General features: G+C 27.1%; 1 protein-coding gene across 1 annotated transcript in view; it reads right to left on the bottom strand.

The window, feature by feature from the left end:
- LOC115705374 (aldehyde dehydrogenase family 2 member C4-like) overlaps positions 1–18,481 on the bottom strand; it is a 28,154-nt gene extending 9,673 nt beyond the window's left edge. Inside the window, exons 1-2 of the mRNA XM_030632700.2 lie at positions 18,323–18,481; positions 18,000–18,142 (exon numbers count right to left, since the gene is read on the bottom strand). Coding sequence (XP_030488560.2) covers positions 18,000–18,142; positions 18,323–18,440 — 261 coding nt within the window. The 5' untranslated portion in view covers positions 18,441–18,481. The remainder of the gene's footprint in view (positions 1–17,999; positions 18,143–18,322) is intronic.
- Between the last annotated feature and the right edge of the window lie 269 nt (positions 18,482–18,750).

Consider the following 18,750-nt stretch of genomic DNA (forward strand, 5'->3'; position numbering starts at 1 on the left):
TATAGTTTTGTATTTATACTATTACTATTCCTAATTCAATTCTAATTATCATTTTGAATTAATTTAATATTTTTTAAATTTAATTCAAGATATTAGTGTAATTTGAATTTGAATAGAATTAGTATCTATCTTCTTGCTTAAAAATCTATCTTATTTTTAAATTTGCTTATATCTTATCTTTTTTTTAAATTTAAGGTCAGATTTTATAAGATATTTATAAAATATTTTAAGATATTTTTAAGATATCTTATCTTTTAAGATATTTTTAATTATATCTTATCTTTTAAGATATTTTTTTTTTTAAATTAAATCTTTTTAGATATTTTGACCTTATTTAAATTTAAAATAAGATATTTATAATCATGTAATTTTAAATAGATGTAAGATATTTTGCTAACTTTTAAATTTTGTTATTTTATTTATTTAAATTAAATTTAAAATCTGAAAAGATATTTCATTTATCTTTTCTAATTTTTATTTAATTTTTATTTTTAAAATAACATTTAATTTTTAAAAGTAGTTAGCAAATTTTGAAATGATATTTAGGTTGGTTGAAACCTAATTTTTCAAAATAGTAGGTTTAATTTTAAATATTTTTTAAATTTTCGAAATTTAAATTTTTTTTATTTCTGAAATTAAATTTTTTTTTTAACTTTATTTTCGAAATTAATTAAATATTTTTTTAAATTATTTATTTTTCGAAATTATTTATTTAAAATTAAATAAATCCTACTTCCAACTATCCAGCTAACCTTGTTGCAGGAGTATGTGTTTTAGCTTGTTTGTAAGTTTTCAAAACCTATTATTACTTGATTGCAAATAGCCATGGTTACTTTTTGCCAGATCTAATGATCTGATGGCTCCCTTGGTCAAGATAATAATTTGTAACAGGTATATTTACAATCTTCTTTCATCTGTGTATGACCTAGCAACATGATAGGACCCATCCAAAGTGTGCCTGTGTGAGCCTATGTGTTTAATTTTATTATAGATGCATATAGGTTAATGTTGCTAAAATAAATTATCATAGTTATTGATAGAATTTATTTAGGCCCATTTAGTTTTTGGGCCTATTCAATTAATAACAGTTGTTCTTATTAAGGTTAAATTCCTCTCTTTTGGGCCTTGTGTGAGAGTTGGGAGCCATAGAAGTGGGTACGACATACTGAACCCAGCACCCCCTCACACAAACTACCCCAATTGTGAAGGCCCATTTGCCTGATTTGAACAACTGTACTAGGTTAATTACACTAGTTTAACCTAATAAAATTGATTAGCAACATAATTAATTTCATTTATTTTGAAATTAATTTAAGAAAATTATAGTTTAAAGAATTCTTTATTCTAAGCTAAACTATATGTATTTTCTTGTATTTAATTAAATATAGAATTATAACCATCTAGATTCTTTCTGGAACTTAATTTAAATTTTTCATTAAATATTCTTATTTAAGTTGATATTTAGTTATCTTCAACTAACCAACTTAAATCTGAATATCTTTTGAATTCAAAATTTCAAAATTAAGTTGAGGAATTTTAGGCATTGGTTATTAAGATTCTTTAGATATTTTTTTAAGTTAATATCTTTTCGAATATTAACTTAAAATGGAATATTTTCAAATTAAGTGGTTACAACTTAATTTTTGATATTTAATTAAATTTAAATTTGAAAAATATTTAAGTTCTAGATTTTTTTCTAATACAACTTAAATTAGATATTTTTTCAAATTTTGTGGAAAAGATACTTAGTCAAATAAGATATTTTCTAGATAGTTATTTCTAGACTATTTATTATTTCTAATATTAAATAGGAAAATATTATAAATTGTGAAATTAATTATTTAATTAATTTTGGTACAATTTATTTTAAGTATATTTTTCCTAGTATTAAACTAGAAATTAATAATTAAGCCTTCTCTACACTTAATTATTTATTTCTTGAATTTAATACATTTAATTAATTTGAAAATTAAATATCTAAGTTGATTTTTGTCATCATACTTAAATATTTCTTTTTCATGACATTTAATTAAATAGAAAATTATTTTAGTTGAAATTTATTTTTTCAACTAAATTTAAATAATTTTCAAAATATATATTTTTTTTTATTTTATTAATCAATTTTCGAAATTGCATTTCTTAAATGCCAGAATTTCGAATTTTATCTTGAAAAATAGATTAAGTTGTAAATTAATTATTTATTTTAATTAATTCTTGGATCAACTTAAATCAATGATTTTTTCATTTATTGATTAATTTAAAATACATTAAATTAAAGTATATTATTAGAAATTGAATTAATTAGTCAAAGGAAAATCTAGATAGATGATATTTTTGCTTGAAGTATTTTTCTAGTGTATTTAATTAAATAGAAAATTAATATTTAAGTTGATTTTCATCATCATACTTAAATATTTGAAATTTTTCTTATATATTTAATTAAATAGGAAAATTATATTTTTTGTTGTAAATTAATTTTATTAATTAATTTTGGGCCAACATTAAATTAGAATAATTTTTCCAGAATTTATTTTTTTTTATTTTAATATGCATTTTTCGAAAATTGTATTCTTATATACTTTAATTTTTCGAAATGCAATATATATTTATAGAAAATTAAATTTGAGTTGTAAATTAATTTAAATTAATTTTGTAACAACTTAAATTGAATATTTTTCTAAATATTTATTGGAAATTATTACTAAGATGGAAATAATTCATATTATTTCATATCCATCTAAGTAAAATTTATAAATATTAAATTAAAATTTATATTTAGAATTTTTCATTCTAAATTGGAAATTTTAATTAAATAAATATATATTTAAAATAAATAGAATAAATAAAGAGAATCAAAGAAAATACAACTCAATTTAAATAATGAGCTTGATTATTATTAAGATATTCGATCTCCATTGTTGGTCTTACAAAAGTTAAATGTTTTCAATATAACCTCGAGACGCTAGACTTCGTCCCCCTATGGATGGTTATTCGTTGAACGCATTTAACACCGTAAGATTTCATTTGATAAGTGTTTTGTAAGTTTTCGTCTCTATTAGACTCTCCCCTACGGTGACTACTTAGAGATAAACTTATGAAACATGAAACAATGGTGGAAGCTCATAAAATGAGAATAACCTTGACTCTCGCCTACCGGGACAACGTTGGATTCTTATTTTGATCGAATAAAAGGTTGCTAGAATTGTTTCTATTTTAGATGAGCTGACAACTCTATTCAATAAATGATGCTTTGACTCTCGCCTACCGGGACACTGTATCAGTTTGTTGAAAACCTTGGAAATTATTTAGGATTGTATGTTTTAGTATTTTCACTAGTCATTCCTACTTGCTATATGTTTATAATTTCTGAATTGTGTATGAATTTATATTGAACCATGTTATTTTCTGTTATTAAGTTGTAGTTTAATTTCGAATCTTCATTGTTGGTCTAACATGTTTGTTTATCTAATGAGATAAATCCCTAGTGGATTTTCACCATTAGACATACATAATAGTGTAAGATCTCGAAAGATAAGTATTGTATATGCGACATCTAACTGTTCATCAATTGATGACACCTTAGACTAGTATTTTTACAATATGAAACAAGAAGATTACATAAATAAGATTACTTTGTCTTTCGCTAATCGAAGCATCGTTGGATTCTTATTTTAAACGAAATTATCCTAATTCCTCTTAGCTTATTCATTTCGAATTAGCTCCATAATATATCATTGGATGAATGGTCTATAAATCATTTCATGTCATTATATTTTCTCTTAAGAAATTAAATGACGTATATGATTATAATCCCGAAATTCTATTCCCAATTGATATAAATCCTCAATCTTAGAAATCTCCTACTTGTATGGGTAAATCTGACTTAGAGTTTGTATTAGTAGTGGTGGTCCAAGAAAGAATTACTCATTATATTTGGTTGAATTTAAGTCTTTGACTTTAATTTTAGAATCCAAACAGAAATTTTCTTATATTTCTAATTCCAGAATACAATACAGTTACACTTTCTCAAGTGTTTAATATCCATCTTTTATTAATGGATTCAAACTGTATGGAATATGAGTTAGGTATTCTGTGACCAGGATCCACTTGCACTATTCTAAGAACTCTTTGATGTAACTAAACCTATATCATCCAAAGACACTACCACATTTTTTTTAATCTATGGCATTTGTATCTTGTTCATAGTGGTTTTGACAAGATCAATCTCTGCAAAGAGTTAATATGCCTATATCCACTGAAAGTAGTTCATCTCATTCGCAGATGGATGTACATTCAGGGGTGGATATGAGTTTTTCGTTGTATTCTTAAAACGATAACTCTAGATTATACCTTATGCAAAGAAATTTGAAATGTTTGAAAAATTTCATCAATTTCTAGCAATGGTTAAACACCATTAAGGTATGTGGTTAAAGATCTTGCGAACTGATAGGGGTGGAGAAATAGTTAGTAGATATGCAGTTCAAAGATCATTACATTGATTTTTGAATTATATCCAAACTTACCTCCCCAGAAATTTCGAGTTGCATGTTGATGATTAGTTACTAGTCGTTGCCTAATATTTTCTATGGTAATACAATTTCAGAATGATGTAATGGTTGTATACTTAATGTAAATCATTACTAGATTCATGGATGACCTAATCAAAATCTTAAGAAAAGCTAGAACTGTTAACCATGTTTTCTTAGCTATTCTAAGTGATTAGGGGTGGACCATCCCATTGTCAATAGATAAGAAAGTGTTTGTTCAAACAAATACTACTTTTCTAAGAAAATGACTAAGTCTGAAAACAAGTAGCAAATAAAGGAGATATTTAATTCTTGATTCCAAAAGTGTTCTATCATCTTATATAACATATGATGATCCCACTGCCTCTGTTGTCTTGTCACAACCAAAGAGGTTAATACCATTTAGTTTTCTTCGACATAATTCACGGTACCTTGTCGTAGTGGGAGAGTTTCTAGGAACTCACCTTCTTATGACTTGGGAGACACTAGTGATTAAAATCCATTGTGAGTTTAAACAAGTAATGGATTGTCAAGATAAGAAACTAAGAAGAAAGCCAATAGAACTATGGTTTAATCCATTCACATGGAATAACCTAAAGTTTTCTATTACAAGGACATAAAAGGAAATTTTCGTTTATAAGTCCATTCAATGGACTTAACAAAACTTCCTGTTCCTAGTATTATATGTTTGAGTTTATCTAAACCTATGGCTTGTGGTATACCTGGTAATTACTTACTCTAATGCAAGCAACTTATTTTAGTAAGATGCTGAAGCATTTTCTTTCTAATGGCAATCTATAGAAGCTTCACAACTTCTTAGGTATAGATTTTATTTATCTAAGGAAAAGTCTTAACTATTCCAGAAAAGATAAAGCCATGAAAGAATTTCTTATATCAACAGTGAGAGGTCTTAGATATGCTTTTGTATGCCTTAGACCAGACACCTGCTGTTGAGTGGGAGTAATGAGTAGGTATCAGATTAATCCAGGAGAAGAACATTGGAAGACAATCAAGTAAATCCTAAGATTAAGAAGAAGAACTATATGTTAGTCTATAAGAGTGTGTTTAAAAACTCTTAGACTACACCATATCAGATTTCGAAATTTGCCTTAGTGCTAGAAAATCTTTCTGATAAGATGGTGGTTACTCTGGGGGTGGAATAGTGATTTTGGAGAAGTGTAAAAACCTATCTGAAGTTTCTAGGTCTACCAGAGAGGGACTGAATGTTAAAGCTGCAGGAAAGGTACTTATTCAGTCTAAAGAAAGTTCTATACATCTTTGGCACCATTCCAAATTGCCTTAAACTACTAGTGTTAATTTCCTGATTAACCAAAAGTAGTTGCCAAAGATATAGAATCCAGTCTCCCAAGAGAGTAAACATATAGAGAGGAATTTCACATTATCAATGATTTTGTGATTAAGGAAGAGTAATAGTGGAGAAAAGGTTGTGGTTAATTCAACCTTTCAGATCCTATTACGAGGAGTTTACTACTACTACACTTGATTTGCATATCAAGGTGTTGAGATTATTTGAAACACACTTTTTGTTTTATATTAGTGCAAGTGGGAGTTTGTTGGGTTTTATGCCCTAAATAAAACTCATTTCAATATAATCAGATTTGCTTATTAATATAGATCAGAAATAACATTTAATGTTGCATGGTTCACATGATTTATTTCATGATTATATGTACATAATGTATAAATTCATCTGAAACCCTTTTTCACATACTTGATCCTGTTTATTGTGCCGTCAACACATTGGAAAGTAAACATGACTATGTGAATAAAGTTTCCTAGATTTATCAGACACAGGGTCTTACTGATATGATAATCTACAACAAGAGTTTACTTTTTGGAGAAATACTATGTTCTTTCCAGAACATTGGTTAAAGTAAAGCTCAGGTTGGATGCATGGAGTATGCATCGGAAGGGACCGATATTGAACTTTGACTTAGATTTATTAAACTTACCGTAATATCTATTCAAGTCAATATCGTCTAGTTGATCCTAGATCAAATGATCTTAATCCTGATATGATTAGGCTCAATCTCGAGAGGCTATTCGTGTTCTTTGATTTGTTAGTTAAGCCTACTTTTAGGTCAGGGTGATACGTACATTTTGGGAACACGGTAGTGCAATTGAGTGGGAGCGCTAGCATAAACATGGAATCTATAGCTTCTATCTGGCGAATAGTAAGCAAAGGATGATCTCCTTCGAGCTTGACCAAACGAACATAAATGGTGGAGTACTCATTTCACATAAGCTGAAATATCATTTATACGGGGTCAAGTGTTTTAAGGATAAAATACATTGTAGGGTGTAACGGTAATCTAATCCCTTTACAGTGTAGATCATTCATATAGAGGATCATTGATCACATTAGGATTATAACAATGGATAACTAATGATGTGTCTATATGGTGGAACATATAGAGCATTCTATATACTGAGAGTGCAATTCTAAGTTCTATGCGTGGATTCAACGAAGAATTAATAAGTTAGTGAATTTTAGTGTTAAATTCTTGATCTACTTATTGGAAGCTCGGTTATGTAGACCCATGGTCCCCCCACTAGTTGAGATAATATTGCTTGTAAGACTCATGTAATTGGTTTTGATTAATCAATTATAATTCTCAATTTAGACTATGTCTATTTGTGAATTTTTCACTAAGTAAGGGCGAAATTGTAAAGAAAGAGTTTATAGGGGCATATTTGTTAATTATGATACTTTGTATGGTTCAATTAATAAATATGATAAATGACAATATTATTTAATAATTATTTATAGTTATTAAATAGTTAGAATTGACATTTAAATGGTTGAATTAGAAAATTGGCATTTTTGAGAAAATCGGTATGCGTAAAAGGTAAAACTGCAAAATTACAAAAAGTGAGGCCCAAATCCACTAGTATAGGGCCAGCCACTTTTGTAGGAAATTTAAACTGATTTTTTCATTATTTTAATGCCATATAATTCAAATCTAACCCTAGTAGGAATGCTATAAATAGATAGTGAAGGCTTCAGGAAAATTACACTTTTCTTCTGACTTTTTCTATTCAGAAAAACTGAGCCTTCTCTCTCCCTATCTTTAGCTGACCACTCACTCTCTTCTTCCTTAGAATTTCGAAATCCTTAGTGATTTGAGTAGTGCCCACACACATCAAGTGATACCTCAATCATAGTGAGGAAGATCGTGAAGAAAGATCATCAGCAAAGGAGCTTCAGCATCAAAGATTCAGAGAAAGAGATCCAGGTTCAGATATTGATAATGCTCGCTACGTAAAGGAATCAAGGGCTAGATATCTGAACGGAAGGAGTCATTATATTCCGCTGCACCCAATGTAAGGTTTCTTAAACTTTATATGTGTTTATTTCATCGTTTTAGAAAGTTCATATTTAGGATGTTAATAAACATACTTGTGAGTAGATCTAAGATCCTGGTAAAATAATTTCCAACAGATATCACCAAAGCATATGACACAGTGAATTGGGAGTTTTTGGAAGCCCTTCTTAATACTTTTAGTTTGCCTGCCAAGTTTATCTCCTGGGTTATGACATGTTTGAGAGCAACTTCCTACTCTATATATTGATGAATGGAAGAGTGCAAGGGAGTTTTAAATGCAAGAAAGGGTTGAGACAAGGTGATCCCCTCTCCCTTCTATTATTTGTTTTGATCATGGAGTACCTTACTAGAAGATTGCAATTGGCTACCTGTCAATCAAATTACAGGTTTCATCCCATGTGTAAGAGCCTCAAAATTGTAAACCTTTGCTTTGTTGATGACCTGATGTTGTTTAGCAAAGGAAATTTACAATCAATACAGGTTCTAAAAGCTATATTGGATGAGTTTAGTGCTATCTTAGGGCTTGCTATCATCACTAACAAATCTCAACTCTATTTTGGAGCGGTGAGAGAAGTAGAAAAACACTCTATACTGAGAGAGGTGACCCTCTTAGAAGGAAATTTTCCTCTCAAATATTTGGGAGTCCCTCTAAGACCTATAAATGGAGAGCTAAAGATTGTGGAGTGATTATCAACAAAATAAAACAAAGGCTTCATATTTGGGCCAGTAGGCACCTTTCCTTTGCAGGAAGAGCCCAACTCATTCATTCACTGTTACTTGGTCTGCATAACTACTGGATGAGCATCTTTATACTTCCTCATAGAATCACTAAGGAAATTGAAAAGTTGTGTAGAGGGTTCCTTTGGGGTTGGAATGGGAACAGAAGCAAGCTTCATATGGCAACTTGAGAGAAAGTTTTGTTGGGCTTTATGCCCTAAATAAAACTCTATTTCAATGTAATCTTTTCCATTCAATTATCAATAAAGATACAGATTTAATTTCATTAATCGAGTATAGCCTCCAAAATTGTACAGGATACACAAAATGAGTTTATTATAGATTACTAATTACCAAAAAAAGAAGCCTAAAAAATCATGAGAGGAATTATGTAGAGAAAATATATTGTGAGTAGTTTGGTGTCTCAATTGAGCTGATTGCTTAGTTTTTGGTGTATTTGTTTGTGATTAATGAAGCTATTTTTCTTGATAAAAAAAATAGTAAAATATCAATTTGTAGATTTATGCTTTAGTAAAATATTAAAATTGAGACAATTAAAGAAATAAGAAAAAAGTAATTTTTGAGTAATTTTAAAATGCGGTGTCACCGTATGATATTTTTTCTATATATATTATATACATTGATTTTAGATATTTTTAGTAATATGTTAGTGTTTTCAATAAATTTTATTTATTAATCAAATTGACACTTGCCAACGTAGTATCATCTCTCGTTGTATTTGGAGAAACCAAGTAGATGGTTATACCCTAAATATTGAACAAACTAACCACTCATTATTGTAGCAAGGCATTGTTCAAAAAAAAAAAAAAATTATTGTAGCAAGGCATCATAAGTCTAGGGAACTATTTATAAGAAGTATATTTCCTACTTTATCTTTTAAAGTAAATGTAAAAAAAAAAAATATATATTTTTATTTTATTTCATTTCAAACTTTTATTATTTAAATATTACATTTTTATATTAATTGGTAATACATTTAAATAATAAGAAGATATAAGGAAATATGAGATAAGGAGAAGTAAGAGACATTATAAAAAAAATGAATGATATATAATAATATTGAACTATAGAATTAGACTATTACAGCATGAATATTATATATAGAGAGTACTTACATAAAACTAAGACCACTCACATCAATTGAGGTAAACTTATTCTTCAAATTAATATATAGAAAAAAATATGTAGTAAAACTAATATTCCATCAAATGAGCAAAATTTAAGTTATAACTTTTTTTAAATAGTGTTTCTCTACACAAAACACTAATAATTATTGAGATAAAGTTGATGAGTGTGCTTTAATTAAAGTAGGAATATTGACGGCTAAACTACATGAATTTTATGTTTTGTAACATTTAACTACAAAAATTGATTTTTTGGGGGTAAAACTATATAAACTCTCATTCCGTTTTGCTCGGTACCCTTCCGTCCAAAAAGCACAATTAAATATCACGTTGGACTGTGTGTACACATGCCAAATTTTTAGTGATCCACGTACGTAATATTAATTTAAAAAATAATTATAAATAGTTAAAAAAAAATTAAAAAATCTGAAGAAAAAAAATTTAAAATATTTTTTTACTTTTTTTCTGTTTCTTTTTCTTTTTTTGAAATAACTTAAAAATTATAAAAATAAATAAATTATAAAAAATTATTTTTTTTATTTTCTTTTTTTCTTTTTTTTGTTCTCTTTCCTTTTTCTTTTCTTCTTCTTCTTCACTAAAAAATCCTACCAAACCCTAACGTCGGCGACCAACCCCGATCCCCTTGTGCGGCGTTGGAGCCACCAATGGACCAGGAGACCACAAAATTGGAATCCCCAAGCCCTAAAACCCTGACCTCCTCGTCCCCCCAATCTCTCGACCAACCTCGACGACCACCACGAAAAGAAAGACCTCCAACGACCACCACTAAGAGAGAGAGAGAGAGAGAGGAGAGAGAGAGAGAGAGAGAGAGAGAGAGAGAGAGGGCCTGGGTGCTTAGGCTTGGCTCCGGTGGTGCTTCGGTTCAGTAGAAAAAGAAGAAGAAAGAAGAAGAAAGAAAAAGAAAAAGAAAAAAAAATATTGTTAATTTTTTTCTGATTTTTTATAATTTTTTTAAATATTTGTCATTTTATAATTTTTAAATTTTTTTTAATTTATTTATTTTTATAGTTTTAAATTAATATTTTTTAAAACTAATATTACGTGGACCATTAAAAATTTGCCACGCGTACAAGTGTGTACACGTGACAGTCCACCGTGACATTTAACTGTGCTTTTTGGACGGAGAGGTACAAAGCAAAACGGAATAGGAGTTTATGTAGTTCAATTTACCCCCGAAAAATCGATTTTTGTGGTCAAGTGTTACAAAACGTAAAGTTCAGGTGGTTTAGCCGCCAATATCCCATTAGGGCCCGTTTGGTACGCAGGATTGAACTGGATTGGACTGAAGAGGATTGGACTAGACTGGACAATATTGGATTATGCTGAAAGTAATCATGTGTTTGGCTTAAGAATAGACTGGACTATTTTATTTATTTCCTTTTAGAAAAAAAAACTTAAATTAAAATAAAAATATATAATATTAAATTGAAATTGAAATATATAATAATAAACAAATTAATAAAAAATGAATGATTCACATTAAAAAAAATAAAAAATAATTAAATAAAATAATATATCCTATATAATTAAATATATATCATAAATATATAATAAAATAGGTTAGTATATTTTTTTATTTAATAAATAATTAAAATAGTAAAATAAAAATACTTGAATAATATAAAATTGTTTATGTTAAACAGTAATTTAATCACTAATTTAATATAAATATTAAATTTTTAACATACTTATATAAATTTTCTAGTCATTTAAAAATAATATATAAATTTATTGTCATATTATTTCTCTTAGAATCAATTTAAGTAACTATTTTTTAATTAACAATATTTTAAATTTTAAAAACTTATGTATAATAATTTAAAATTATACATTTTCACTAATTTTAATGAATAACTTTTTGATTAAAAAAATTATAAATAAATGTGTGATAATTCTTTCATTTAAATTCTTATAAAATTTAAAATATATTAATAAAATCAAAATTAGAAAAAACGATAAAAAAAAAAAAAAATCTCATCTGCATGGAATTATTTATCCCACCCTGCTGAATGGGATAAATAATCCCAGACAGATGAAATTAGCTGGATTAGTTATCCAGACTTCTGACATGCCCAAACACTGGATTGGACAAATTAGCCTGTCTAATCCAATCCAGTCCTGCGTACCAAACGGACCCTTAAAGTATAGTATTTACACATTTAGTACCTTATATATGTTTTATCTAAATACAAGTTTAGTATCTTATATTTTTTATAATACTTAGTTCATAGTTGGTACATCATATTTTAAAATCATACATATTTAGTACCTTAAATTTAAATTTGTTATCAAACTATCTTCAGTTTTATAAATTATGAATCCAAATTTAATTATTATGATTATATATAACTAAAAACTTTGGTCGAACTAATAAATTATATTAATCAAATTTTACTTTAGGTACTATATATGTCCAATTTCAAAATATAAGATATGAAAGAAGTATTATTGAAAATATATATAAGGTACTAAATATATTTTTTCAAAAAAACTAAGGCATAGAGTATTCCATTAAAGTATTTATTTTAAAATTGTATTTATTGCAGGTTTCAAAAATATATATATATATTTATATCGTATTTTTAAAGAATTGTAATTAAGCAATTTAGTCAACAATGCTTTCATAATTAACTGTAAATAACAATGGTTTCGTTATTTAATGAAACTAATAATGCTGCCTACTAAAAGTCAAAACCCGCCGAGTAATTTCACGTGTAAAATTGCTTTCAAAAAAAAAAGAAAACATTCACGTGTAAAACTTGAATATAACTACTTGATTATCTTCTTATTAGAAAAATCTATTCTATACTCTTAAAAAGGGTGTTATAGTATCCTTTATTTATTTTGGTACTTACAGAGACTTTTTTAGTTTAAATTTATTTATTAATTATGGTTATGAAAGTGTACCTTATTGTTATTTATTTATTTTTTTAAAAAAAGAATCATATAATTTATAATTTTAAAACATTTTGGAGGGTGTATATACAGACTTACCTCTTCTTATTTACTTAAATATTGTACATATTTGTAGTCAAAACTTCATGCTTTAGTAAATATCAGAAAATAATACTATAATGTAGTACAACAACACTTTCCAATATAAATACATTTATCTTTAATAGGACTAAAATATTGTAAATTATATAATATAAATAATCAAAATTTTAATAATAATTTTCTAATTCTTAAAATTTAAAATTTATTTCAATTAATAATTATAGAATCAAATAAAATAATTGTTCATTGCAAAAAAAAAAATAATAAATAAATAATTGTTTATAATTTGATATTTTAATCAAATAAGTTTAATTAATAGGGTGAAATTGGAAACATGGCACATAATTAATTAATATAAATAATCTTCAAAATAATCATTGTAATAATCTATTTTATTTATAATTATAAATAAAATTACGTAGATATATCTCTAACTTTAATTATAATCTATTGTATATATATTATAGAAACGTAATGCTAGAAATTAATACTCACATATTACATCCAAAAATTACACAGCTCAATATATAGTTAAGATACTATTAATATTTTCAAGATTTAATTTAATTAATTAATTAGTCATTAGTATATATTTATATCACATATGATTCATTTCGGCCTCAAGACAACTTGAGAGGAGCTTAGCTAGACTGACTAAGTTGCTTAATATTATTAGGCACAATTTAATACATGGTAAAATTAATTTGGAGAAAAAAATTTAATATATGAATAATTACTATGATACACGTTCATTAGTAAATTGAACGGAATTGGATGAAAATTTTTAAATCTAGTAATAATCTCAATAATTTGGCGATACAATTTAATAAATGTTAAAATTTAAGAAAAAAAAATCTTAATTAGACAATTATATAATGAAGCAGGCAAACGCGCAATATGCCTTTAAAGTTCAACTATAAAAGGGGATATGAAGTGCAAAATAAAAAAAGGGGAACAAATTAATTAATTAATTTTTTATAAAAGAAATAAGGGATTTTTACACTTGGTATCTTTTTTTGCCATTTTTTTACATTTTTGTCTTTATTCGGTTATTTAAACATTTTTAAAAAAATTATTTTTCAATATTATATTTTAAAAAGTTTGATAATTACACAAATACATATGCATGTTTATGTCATAGGTTTTCTCCAATATTACACTCTATCTCTTCCACCTTCTTCTCTTTCATCTCCAATATTACACTCCATCTCTTCCACCTTCTTCTCTTTCATTCATTTTTTTTTATTTTTCTTTTATTTTCTGTTAGTTTTTCTTTTCATAACTCACTATCATCCCCTGTGAAGCCCTAACCCACGAATTTCAACCTCCCATCTATGCTACGATCCTAAAATGGGTTTGAAAGACATTGCGAAGAAGGGAATGCGTGATGCTGCAGAGCCATCTGATTCTAAAAAAAGATTTTTCCAGCTAAGATTGAATCTCGTAAGGCAAAGAGAACCAAATCTTCGAGATTTGTCAAGGATGTAAGTTGGGTTGTTTTTCGATTTTTTTTTTTAGTTTTTTCTTGTTGTTTTGTTTTTCGTTCGTTGTTTTGTGTTTCAATTTTTTTCTCCATAATATTTTAGGTTCTCTCCGATTTTGACTTCGAGGATGAAGTTCCTGATTTCGAAGTGAAGCCTAAAGTTCAACCCAAGGGTTGTTTACCTTGAATTTTTTCATTTTTTTAAGTTGAAATTTTTAATCAACCATTATTTTTCATTTTGTTTTTGTTCTCATTTTTGTTTTTTTAGTTTTTTTTTGGGTTTTGTTACTGCTATTAAATAATTTTTAGCATCATTTAACCAAACTACACTATTTTTCTTTTTGTCAGTTTGGGTTTTCTTATTAGTTGTTTTTAAGTTTTAAATGTATTTTTTTAGGGTTTATTGTTGTTTTTGTTCTCATTTTTTGTACGAAGGTTTTGTGTTTTCGTAACATTTTTTCCTTATTTTTAATTCGTTGTTTGATTGTTCTTTTAGTGTTCTATTGGCCTTTTCTAAACAGCTGTTTTAATGTTTATTTTTAGTAGTTTTAGTGTTGTTTAATTTTATTTCACAGTGAACAATTTTTTTAGTAATTTCATGTTTTGCAGATTGTTGTTAATATGTTTTTTCCCGGTTGTTCATCTTTTAGGTTGTTTATGTCTGGGTGTTTTTAAAATGTTGTTTTGTGGTTGCTTTTCTGGTTTTTTTCTGGAAGTTTAGATGATGTTTATTTTTTCATATTTTATTACCTTTAATTCTTTCTCTAATTCAATCATGGGTGAGTTTCAATGATTTCAAGATCTCCTTCTATTCGATTCTTCACCTCTAAACGCGATTTGCTTTTTTGACTGAATGTTGTTTTTGAGTTTTTTTTGTACAGCAATGGAGGTTGGATGATTTTTTTTTTCTTTCCGTTTTTGTATTTGGATTTTCGGGATTTAAGTTGTTTTCCCTTGAGATCTATATTTTTTTTAGATTTGATTTTTCTGGTTTTGGAAGGAAATGGTTGAGAATGGGTTGTTGGGGTTCGTCGGCTGGGTCACGAAGAAGATGGAGGCTTCCGTTTTCCTTGGCTGGTATTTTTGTAATTAACAACTTTTAGTTTCTATATTGTTTATTTTCCTTTTCTGGATCATAAATGTAAATTTGTTCCATTTTTAGTTTATTACAGAAAAAATTCCAAGAAATAAACTAATAATATGTTCATTTATCAAAAATTTGGGAGGAAACAAGGCCTCCCACAACATATATTTGGCTCTCTTTTTCAGTCTAATTGTGATGAAGGGCATGTTTGGTATACAGTTAATGGATTATTTGTTAACATTGGACTATATAGCTAGAATGGATTGAATTATATTAGTACTATATTATATTTGGTGTAATAATGGACTAAATAAAATATGAATATTTTTTTTCTAATAAACATATAATTTTATAATTTCTGTTAATAAAAATAATGTTAAATAATTTTGAATACGAGATATTTAATTAAAAAACACATTATTTTATGTATATAATAATTGTGGAAATTAAATAATATTAAAAAAATATGTTATACATCATTTATTATTTTAAAATTAAAAAGGCTTATCTTTTTATAATTTTTTTTAAAAATAATTTGTCTTTTAAAAATTTAAATAAATAATATATATTATATTTATAAAATTAGTTTATATATATAAAGAAAAGAGAAACACTATCATAACACATGTTTTTGTTGGGATAGTATGATTAATAAGCCATTGAATAAATTTATAGAATCCATTATACATGAACCTAAATTTGTGCCAAACGTATTATTGGACAAATGTATCCCATCTCATCCTTTGTCCCATGCTCTAAACTGACTCTTAAAATATATAATTTTTTTATTTTAATTTTTATAACAGTATTTATCGAATAGAAATTCTTTAAAAAAAAAAAAAAACCAAAAAGTGACTAAATTATTCGTGTAAATAATTTTTTTTGCATGCATATTTATATTTTTGACACATTAATTAACTTAATTTATATTTAAATATTAACTACTTTTGTTGACTTTTAATTAAAAATTAAATTTTTTAATAAATAAAAAATTAATTAACTTGTTAAATATAGATTAGTTTAACATATTATTGGACACTATTTTTGAACCGACTTGATTTCTGTAATTTTATGTATAAATTAAATGACTATTTACACTCTATTATGACTACCATAAATACGGTATTAAATAAGCAATATTATGAAAATAAATAGTAGAAATAATAATTCAAGACCATACTCTATCTTAAAGATTATACATGTCCCACGTTGGAATTATAATCGTAGCTCTTCTCTAACCTATATAAAATAGTGTGTTGCTATCCAAGTATCTCCAAAGTCTCCCATCGATTATATGACACAAATATGATCCCCAATCCAAAGCCCAACGATAACTTCAATAACTATTCTTTTGTTTTAATATACAACATCAATACCTATTCTTAAATGAATTGAATGGAAATATTTATAAATAAGCATTGCTATTTGATATTAGTAGTATATCTAGCATTACTTAAAAGTAAGTAATGATGGAAATTTTACCCATCTAGATGAGTATCCATGGGTATCCACCCAGGGCCGGCCCTAGGCATAGGCGGGCTAGGCCCGTGCCTAGGGCCCACACTTTCTGGGGGCCCGAAATAAAAAAAATAAAAAAAATTATTAGGCTTTTATTTAAGTAAAATTTAAGTGTATTATAAACAATAAATATTTATAGCTTAGTTGGTTGAGGTGGATGGCATAAAGTCCAAGGTCATGGGTTCAAATCCCGTAACACTCTTCTTTTAATTTTTTTTTTTATATATTTTTGAGGGCCCCAAAATTTAATTTGTCTTGGGCCCATATATTTTCAGGGCCGGCCCTGTATCCACCTCGAATGAGGCAGAAATTATCTGCCTTAATAGATAAAAGAGTGGGAATAGGATGCAATTTTATATACTGGAAGCGGGTTTGCGGCGGATTTGAGGGTGATACTACTCACTCCAAATTCGATCAAAAAATATAATCTTCTTTTAATTATTACCTATGAAAGTTGTTGGCTATACTTATAAATTGACTATTAATTTATGTAATAACTACTTTTTAATAGTTGTAATGTTTATTTATATTAAAATTTATTTTTTATTTTTATTTTGAATTATATTACATTATTTTTTTCTTATTATTATTGTTTAAATTTTTAATGGGTACCTAATAGGTCCCCATAGGGATTTCCCTACCACAAACTCATCGGAATTAAGCGGGGCGGGGGCGAGGATGGAAATCGGGGGCATAAATGAAAAGCGGAAACGGAATTGAAAGGTGCATTATCTGTTTATTATCCACTTAATTTCTAGCTATCTACTTATAGGTGACACCATAAAATTAATTAATAATATTTCTTAAAAATTATTTAATTGATTTAACTTCTAAGCACCACTATGCCTTAGCACATGCTCTAGATTTTTTTTAAACTGAGTAGATTTAAATATTGAAAATTCCAAGTTGGGAAAGAAAAAACTAACGATATAGCTTATAGCTAGATGCATTAACTTCAATTTTTAACGTGGCGTTCACAGTGAGTGACCTTTCCAACACGTACGTTTTTATACACATTAAAAATATTTGATGAGGAAGAAAAAGAAAAACAAGTAAGAGCTCTATTATTTCCAAAGAGAGAGAAAGAGATACGGTGATATCATTAATATTTAGATGGTAGATAATTAATTAAGGTGAGAGAGAGAGTGAGAATTGACATACACAACCCGGTAAGCGAGGCCATGGCCCATGGTCGAAAGCACCACGGGCGGCTTTCACAGCTAAGTCGACGTCGTTTTGGTCTCCTTCAGCGATTCTTCCTAGTACCTCTCCGTTTCTGGGATCTATTGTCTCGAATGTTTTCCCTGTTTTATTAGTTTAGTCATCATGAGAGAATTTTGATAAGGCACCCACATACATGCCAATTATGCAGATCAACAGAATTATTAATGTTAATAACCATGTGTGTGTGGTTATATACCATAAACTTATTACTAAGAAAAAATATTATTATAGATAGATAGAGATCTAGAAGGATTGATTACCTGAAACTGAATCAACGAATTCTCCATTAATGAAAAGCTTTGTGAACTTTATAGCAGGCTTCTTCTCCATCATATTATCATTACTACTGCTGCTGCCGCCTTTGTAATAACTTCTCATATCTCTCTCTTTTTTCTGGTTGTGTGTAAAACTAAAGGAGATGTTATTATATTTATAAGAAACAAGTACCAAACATATTGTACAGTATAATAAATGAGTCAAAGTCAATTATATATATATATATTTAAATCTATTAATTATTCATTTATTAAGATTAAATTTACGGTGAGTATTATTTTGGACATCCCAATGAACTTATTTTAATTATTTTTAATTTATATAAAATACAGTATATAGAAAAATTTATATGAAAAATACAAAATGATCCTTTTATTACATTTTTACTCTCACAAAGTTAGGACAATATTTT

Source organism: Cannabis sativa, chromosome 1 (assembly GCF_029168945.1).
Source record: "Cannabis sativa cultivar Pink pepper isolate KNU-18-1 chromosome 1, ASM2916894v1, whole genome shotgun sequence".
NCBI lineage: Eukaryota > Viridiplantae > Streptophyta > Magnoliopsida > Rosales > Cannabaceae > Cannabis > Cannabis sativa.